We start from the raw sequence: 9,108 nt of genomic DNA, 5'->3' as shown, positions 1-9,108 counted from the left end.
AAAGGTCTAATGCAACAAGCTCATTTTTTGTCGATGGAATTATTGGAAATAGTTCAGGAGAAGACAATGTTGAACATTTTGCCCTTTGACAGATTTCACATCCGGCGTACCTTTCTATCTCTCCAACCGAGCTACCTCAACAAAGAGAACCAACGTGAACATAAACCACGTTATGAAAGTAAATTCGAATAGCGGGATTTCTATCATTCGATGATAATAACTCAGTGTACTAGAGAATTAGGTCAAAACAGTAAGTAAAGATAAAACAGCTTATAGGTCCAGGTAGAGGGCCTGTGCCGTTTTGTGCACGTCCCCTTTAGATTGCAGAATGCAACGACCACTTGATAGTGTTTGAGTATAGCTTCAGATTTCTTATATTGGGTTGACATCATTGTGGTAACGAAAGATTTTACACCAAATATATACGCTATTCGACTACATAGTTCTACAAAAGCTTTTAGAAGAATATTTTACTCTAAATCGTGATAAATAAGGAATGAGTCAAAATATTCAGAGTATTTGGTTAAAAAAGACTGTAAGGGTGAAGATCTTTCGAAAGTCGAATAGTGAAATATTCTAGTTACAAGACATGTGGGATGGTACAGTGGAACTGGAGGTTCATCAAGAACTTCAGAATAGTGTCAATTTGATCTATGATTTCTTCATCTAGAAAGTTTATGCACTCAAAATATTTCACTATGAAGTGACAACTTGATTGTACACTGAATTTGTATTGTGTCGCCCGGAGATGCTATGGTATAGCGAAAAACGTATCACGGTTTTGTGAATTTTCAAGAAGAAATCTCACATTAGAGTGTGTTTTATGAATATGTTATGAAGTTTTCTATACACAAATACAATTTCTGGATTGGATCCTGCATATAATTTTGTATATGCAAATTCTTTCATAGTCAAATTACATTTCAGTTATTGCTTTATTCTCATCGTCAAAAATAAATATGTATGCTATCCGGACAATTCAAAAAGATCTTGTCGAAATATTCATTACTGATACATGTCCATAGTTGATTAGAATTTTACAATTGCAGAGTTCCACTTTATAATTTACAAACTTTGTGAGTTCGAAAGTTCAAATGACAAAGAACATTTATATCATTACATCAAAACGAATGGGTTATCTGCATTTTTGGTCGAGATATCCCACCTATCATAACAATTTAACAACTAACACACCATTGGCGGAAAATGCTGCCATTATAACTGTGATGGAGAGGGACAATAACTTCATAGCGATTGCTATATTTCCCTCTGTGAACCTAAAAAACATAACAGATGGTTGAAAAAAATGTATCAGTTCAGATTTTTCAAGTTTCCGGCTCCTAATGGGCCCGGAAACTTAAAAAAATTCAAAATCAGTACTCATATTTATTCTGTTTCTTCTTGTTGAGAAACGCTTGTTATATTTGTGTATGATTTACGAATCTGACTTCTAAATTCATCAGAGACATCGCAAAGTAACATACTATTCTCATGATCTACAAATCTGATTTCTGGATTCATCTCTGAATACCGACTACTAAGTAATGGCCATTTCTCCTAATGAAAAGTATCAAAAAATGTTCTGACCAAATCATTCATACTCACCCAGGTACACTAAGGCAAGACACGTTCATCAATAAACCACCGCTAAAATTGAATAAAATAATAAACAGGATAAATTGCCAATCTTCATCAAAAAACACCGGTAAATGACTTCTTGGTTGTGCATTGCAAAAAATAATAAATGACACAGAAAGAATCGTTCTAATCATCGTTACACCCATCCAGATGGGATAATTGGATCTCTGAAAAATGAAAGTCGGTTGTCAATATTTAAGCAGAATATCAAAAAAATATTAATTGAAATAAAAATTTAATTAAAATTTCAAAGATAAAAGTTCAATGATATTGATTATAGATTTCGTAAACAATACTTCACGCAGAGGAATCAACATCATGAAAATGGAGCAACTGAAGAAGTTGATTTTCCATCATATATATATATATATATATATATATATATATATATATATATATATATATATATATATATATATATATATATATATATATATATATATATATATATATATATATATATATGGATATGTTTCTACTGAGTAGATTTATTAGGCTTTTTAATTCGCTACATGACAGTCTAACAATATTTCGAAACAAGTTTCGTAACTTCGAATTTGTCAAAATTTGTATTGATCCAAAAGCATCAGATAAAAGCGACTTCACCTTGATTTGAGAATATTAACCAGTAGCCATAATAAAGAAATATTACTGAACAAAAATATAACTGAAGACTGCAGTTTTGTTGTTTTCAGTAAAATAGAAACAAAGTTTTTGATTCATTCCTGTCTTGTTTTCTTCATTGGTGTTTTTGTCCGTTTGATCAAAAACCGTCTTGGAAGAAAGAAATTCGATTGAACTGAGGCAAATTGGTCGGTTTTTGATCCAGAAATTTTTTGATGTTATCAATAAGGATATCAAAAATATCTTCATATTCCACTACATTCATAATGTGTTCATAAACCTATTATATGGAATATGGAGTATCGACCGACTTCGGCCAACCCCAACTTTGAAATTTCAAATACGGACCGAAACAGTGTTTAAAAGGTCCAATATCAGATTCAAACTTCAGAAAATCAAAGGAATTCACCGAGAACCCTTTTCCATAAGGTTTGTGCGTGATCCTTTCAATACCGAAGTCAGCACTAGGGGATATTTTTCAACATTCATCCATTCAACTCTCTAACTACCTATTCATCTATTTTCATTATGTCAAGTCTCTTACCGTAACTCTTCCAAACGAAAGTATTCTTCCTACCATGCTACTAATATCGGATAGCAAAAAGGTGATGACTGGAGTGAAATATTTTCCTGAAATTTAAATATAAAAAAATATATAATTCGAATGATAATGAAGTAATATGAATTTTTAAACATCAAGTAAAAGAATTGTATTTGAAATATCACTCTCGCATTTTATTTTAATCTTAAATGCCATTTGGACATTATCTAATATTCAGGACAGATTGGGTCACTTAGATTCCAAAGTGAGTGGGCAGTTCAAGTATCTGTTGATTGAATCAGTCTTGTACAACTGATGAGATCTTGGGGGGTCAAAACCGCGTTGTCTGATGGAGTTCATCTAGTTGCCTGGTAGTGAAAGACAGAACGAATTTCGTTAGGCAGTGGGTTTCTAATCTTGTCTTTGCCACTGGTCGCCTTGGGGAGCCCCGTTTATCTTTAATATTTCAGAATTGAGTCTTTTAACAATCCCATAGATATCGTCTACGTAGGTGTCAACAGCTCTATACCTGCATATGATAATGCAAAATGACACTGTACTGTAAGTAAGCCTGATGGACAACCTAGGTCTTCCCTACTGTAATCTAACAATTGTTTGGTAACATAAGTACTTCCAAGGGTGTATAAATGCTATGGGTGTCCATATATTCAGTGCTTGTTTGGCAAAGCTTACAGCAATGCCAATGGCATTGCTTTAATGATGAAACCGTTTGCAAAGTCCTTCCTTGCAAAGAAGTCAGCAGTTCCGTTATTTCCTGGACTAATGTGATCAGGAATCCAGGTCAGAGATAATTTGTGAAGTTCTCCTACCGAAGAGTTTTTTTGTCAGTTCACTAGCAATTTAGATATTGCTCGGTGAAAGCCGAGAGCTTCTAACACCGCTGCTCAAGAATATTGGCATTGATTTATGTGAGAGGTTGGTTTCTGTCAATCTCTCCACACCCAAATCAATTATGTAGATTTTAGCTTGAAGTACGATCACATAAGTCTCTAGGCAGGTCGATATATCTGTTCTAGGTCTGCGACTGTATACTCCTACTCCGGAACCTGAAGATGTTTACACCTTTATATTTTCGTGTTGAGGACATTAACTGTTCTACTTTCGCATGAACTTGTGTTGTGCAATTGGCAATTTACAACATTATATATGATTTTCATTCAGCCTCTGTTTCCAGAAAGATGTGAAGAGGGGATTAGAATAATTTCCTTCATTTCTGACGGTGTGGTGAGATAAGCACCAGAAATAGGCACGTATATATAAAATTCAAACTCAAAAGATATCCCATGGAAATAGTAGAACTGGAAAGAAAAGTTTCTACTTTCTACTTCTCACAATAACCTGAATACATGTCAGTTCCATCATCACCACTGATTATTATCTTCATCAATACAAAAAAAATTAATCTTGACTTTTAATTTTTGTTCGTCACTATTTCTCCTTTTTTGTGCAATACATAAGTTGTCCCTTGTGTGTGAACTGGCCCTGAGCTGTTTTCTTGGATTATTATTGACGTATTCAATGATACATTTCCAAGATGTATTCCAAGAACTTTCAGGTACTATTATCAAAAAAAACAGTAATGGTACGTCAGAAAGATTTTCTCCTCGTTGCTGTTGAACCTTTCAATGGAAGAGATACGGCTTCTAGGCCATAATATATTCACTCGTGAAGTACTGGGCTATACAGCAAATAACAGATTAGAAAGCAAAAGCACCTAAAGGCTGACTTTCGACTGAAAGAGGTCAGATGTCAATCTTGCTGAAGTGCCCATCAGTAAGTTGAGGACCGCTCCGAATGAGCGGAGGTGGATGGACGAGATGGGATGTTCTGCACACAGTAACTATGTGGAGAAGATTCAACTCAGGGCACTCAACCCGGGAGGGGGCATGGGGGTGGGCTATACAGAAGAGTTGAACCCAAAGAATCTAAATTTCCCGTCGACAATAAGGGTTATCAAATGAAGGTAATTCCTAATATCAGTTTTTAATGTTCCTGTATTCATTCTTGTTCGTATATTAAAGAATACCTGAATATGATAATCAAAATATATTCACTTGGTTTCTCCTTGTAATTATTTCATGAAAGAGTAAATAACCTGTAGTGTTTACTGATGCACTGATTTTCCTGATCTTCAAAACTGAATATGTGAAACATGTTCCTTATAGCGAGCTATTCTAGACCAATATACTTTCCATCGTAATCCTCACAGTTTATTCCGTATATGCCAGGTTTTTCCTTTTCCGTCGTTTCGTCTTTCAGGTTGTCCATCGCAACACAAATATACGAGCAGATTCCAAAATCACTTACTTGTTGAATTTTTCTAAAATCCAGATGCATTTGGTTCATTAGGAAACAACTATAAATCTTAAATATTTATATTTCTGAGAAATCAAGGATTCAGGAAGACATTCTTTCAATTTCGTTTTCCCAATTAACTCATCCATCTCATCAGGTTCTCGTTAGTTGGTTTCAGATATTTCCTCGATGAATTTTTCCCGATCTCATATCTGTCTCTATTGAAGAGAAACCTAACCAGTCTATGGATACGTATCAAGAGCCTGAATTTTCCATAAGGTGTCAAAATGTCTGATATGGGAAAATATCAGAAAGTGGGTCAATGAGAAACATCAAGAGTACTGACAAAATATGGGAATACACACTGGGAAACTTCCATAAAGGAACCGTGAGAAAAAACTGAAGGACCTCCTCAATCGATCGTCTCAGAATAATTACAGAAAAACTCAGTGGACATTGTCTATTTGAAAACATATGAACAAAATAGGGCTGCATAGCCGATACCTCCATGCCATAAGAAAATTGAAGGTTATACACAAGACCATGAGTCTACAATTATTTTTAGCTCTAGCTGCTCTAAGAAAACATAGGAAATAAAACGTCAAAAATTACATTATTTTAAGTCCGAATTCACTCAAATATAAACCAACAATAACTGCATTGAAATATGAACTAACCGATTGAGATTGATATTTATATCAAAATAATTCCACATCACAATTGTCAAAAAATGTATTAAGCATTATTTGAATCAACAATTTTGAAAGATTGTTGAATAAAATTACCGGGGACTGATGGAAATATAGTACTCACTTCCCCAAGCACCCTCATTCATTTGTTGAGACACAACCAAGCTTGTGATCGAAGGATGGACGCAAGTCATTGAAAATAGTATCATAACTATCATAACACCAGCAGGCCATATATCCTTCGCAACTTCTTTCACTTCTGACCAAGAAAATTTGTTATCTTTCCTTTTTTGATCTTCTGCGCTGTCTTCCGAATAATAGGCATATAATTTCGTATATTTAATTCCTGAAGTCATGGAAATTTGTGCCACTATCAAAATAGTTCCCGTTGAAAAATAAATAAGTGCTCCATCTATGTCTGAGTCAGTGACGGATATACAAATTATTTGAATAAGGTCTGTCAGAATTCCTCCACCTGTTCCCAACAGAAACCATTTCAGGAAATTAATAGGAAACTTCGCCAGTAATATCATCGAAAACATTTGGTAGATGGCAAGTGTAGCTGAAAAAGAATAAAATAATTTTCTAATGATTGTTCGAGTTACGTAGGAAGTGTTCTGATATGTGAAAGAGGCCATTTCCCAAAATATTTTCATTCAAATATAATGCACAAATTTTTTCATAGGACGTATTTCTCAATGTCATATGATATTTTTATTATTGCTCTTCAACTATCTCTTGTTTACAGCATGATTTATTTGAATGATCTCAAAAAGTACAAGATTGGCCCTGATGAAATGATATACCATTTACATTTCTGCCACCTCCACTTTTTTAAGTTTATTTGATTTCTGAATTAAGGAAGTATCTGTGGAAAGGTAGGGTGGAATCATACTAGTTTTATTATTGAACCAGGATAGGTTCCACAATTATAACAACTTATATTTTTATTCAAATTTTCCTATCTATAAAACTCCTTGAGAATAAGTATACTTAGAAATTGGTGGTTTGGTTTATCGATGAAAACATATGATCACAGTGGAATTAGAATAAATTACCAGAAACAATTGTTAGCAGCAGTTTTTAGTTGAGATGTGAGCAAGACAATTTCCAATTTTCATTCAAAGATTCCTTTCACAATCCAGCCAAGTGCTGTTGGTGAGATTGATGATAGATGTGTTATCTAACTGCTTGTTTTTGCAGTGGAAGCTGCTATTGATGACGTCTTTTTAGTCGTTGGGGTATGCAAATATATCCTAGATAATTTCAATATACTCTGTTGGTCTCGAAATTGTTACAATTTCCATGTTTCAGGAGGTTGGAAATCGATTCTATTCTCGATAGAAATGAAGTGATAGGTTAATGTTTCCATAAACTCAATTTCAATTATTTAGGAAATACGTATGCTGCGGACGTTAAATGTCTATACTCTCAGCTTTTGAAAAAGACTTGATCATCGACGTCGAAAAGGATTAACTTGAAAAAGTATCATTTCGAATACTTTTAATGGAAAATAAAAGTGTGGCCGCTTGTTACTGTCAAATGAAAATTAGGGTCAGTTTCGTATTCTTTTTAGAATCCTCAAATTAACGATGAATATCGTTCAGAAAATTTTATTCAAAACTCTCTTCAATTACATATACTTTCAAGCCGTTTATTCATGAAAACCAGACCCTATTCCATAATGTTAGGAATGGATTTGTAGACAAACTTCATATTATCAGGTAGTGATAAAAGTCGAAAATTGTGCGAGCTGAGGACTAACGAGGTCCTACCTTTAAACAGGTGATTCCTAACACGAGGCTATAGAGCATTACTTTCTGTTATTTTTTCTAGTCTCCCTCTCTTTCAGATAGGTATTATTTAGTATTCATGTTTTTTTTTCAATATCACCCCTAGCAGTGACTCTTCGTAGTAATTATTGACATTTCAAATTGTATACATAATTTCTGAAGCAGTCTTCTCGAATTCTTGCTCAACTTATAAAATATCGAGTATTCCGATTTGTATTTTTATATATTTAATGATATTCATTTCAGATCATCATTGTGCTCATTTTTCACTTTTTGAAAATATATATAACTCTTTTTTACCCACAACTCTCTAATGTGTGATATGGTGATATGAAATTTTATGCTATATTGTGATTAAATAAATGGAATAACATGACAGTCAAAATACTCACCGCTATTCACTCCCATCAGCATCATCGTCATGACAAAAAATCCAGTCTGCCCTAAAAAGTGAAGATAATTATTTCCTCCCAAAGTGAAAGTTGTAAGTAGAATCATAGATTCTTACATTTTGACTACACACAGAATCAATCAGTATCAAGTAAAAGAAAATTGACAAAATGTGATGACTTAGAATCAAGAAATTGGATCTAAGATAATGTATCAACAGTTTTTCACAGAAAGAAGGACTGTTTGTTATCATCATTTCTGGAAAAAATGTAGCGGGTGACATTATACAAGGTTAACCGGTATTTAAATGAAACACGCTACATTTTTTTGACTATTCGATTGGTGGCCACTTCCTTTCAAAATAGCTGAAAAAAGTCATTTTCTTCAAATTCAATATGACGGCACTATGACATCATCCATATAAATATGTCAAAACAACTTCAACGGAATTTGCCCAGTTTTTTATTGAAAATTCAAAAATTGAAATATGTGAAGAAGTGAGTAGGTAACTGTAGCTATTAACTCACGATGCTATGGAACAGCTTTTACACTTTCACTTCTTCACTGACAGAAAAAATGAACAGCATAGTATTCCCGACATTTTTTTGTAATGAAAGAGACACACTTCGAAATCAAAGCTTGATAAATATTACTCCCTAATAAGATTTTCTGGATGAAAAGATAGCATTTGAGAATCAAGAAAAAATATGTGAATTGGTGAATAATTAAAATTTTTGAGTTTTCATCCAAAAAATGGACCAAATCCGTCGTTCCCTTTTCTCTTCGTCGAGTTATTTGACAATATTTCTATAGATGACGTCATAGTGCCGCCATACTGCCAACATTTTGAATGGAATTAGCCATTAGAATGTGTTATATCGTTGAGAAAAGGATTTTCTATCCGGTCTAGTCTAGTCTGATATAATGTTTATTTCAAATTGTTTGTATTTTTTACATATTCATTCAATTTCATCACTATTCACTAGTCTAGTATGAATACCGTCAATCATATCGTCATGCAATGTAAAAAGTACGACTTTTCATTATAATGGATGATCCTATTTTATAACGAAACCTATTTTGATTCTTTGAACATCCCGAAGTTTATTATATTCTT

General features: G+C 33.5%; 1 protein-coding gene across 2 annotated transcripts in view; it reads right to left on the bottom strand.

Annotated features, from left to right (window-relative positions):
- Positions 1-916: 916 nt before the first annotated feature.
- The window catches only part of LOC141481763 (equilibrative nucleoside transporter 3-like), a 37,280-nt gene continuing 29,088 nt past the window's right edge, over positions 917-9,108 (bottom strand). For both annotated transcript variants that reach the window (XM_074173891.1, XM_074173892.1), the window contains exons 4-8: positions 7,994-8,044; positions 5,933-6,370; positions 2,807-2,892; positions 1,606-1,805; positions 917-1,277 (exon numbers count right to left, since the gene is read on the bottom strand). In XM_074173891.1, coding sequence (XP_074029992.1) covers positions 1,169-1,277; positions 1,606-1,805; positions 2,807-2,892; positions 5,933-6,370; positions 7,994-8,044 — 884 coding nt within the window. In that variant the 3' untranslated portion in view covers positions 917-1,168. The remainder of the gene's footprint in view (positions 1,278-1,605; positions 1,806-2,806; positions 2,893-5,932; positions 6,371-7,993; positions 8,045-9,108) is intronic.

This window comes from Leptinotarsa decemlineata, unplaced genomic scaffold, assembly GCF_025532065.1.
Source record: "Leptinotarsa decemlineata unplaced genomic scaffold, Ldec_3_MD MMD2_tig00000505_RagTag_RagTag, whole genome shotgun sequence".
Taxonomy (NCBI): Eukaryota; Metazoa; Arthropoda; class Insecta; order Coleoptera; family Chrysomelidae; genus Leptinotarsa; species Leptinotarsa decemlineata.
This window is presented reverse-complemented; position numbering and strand designations above follow the sequence as displayed.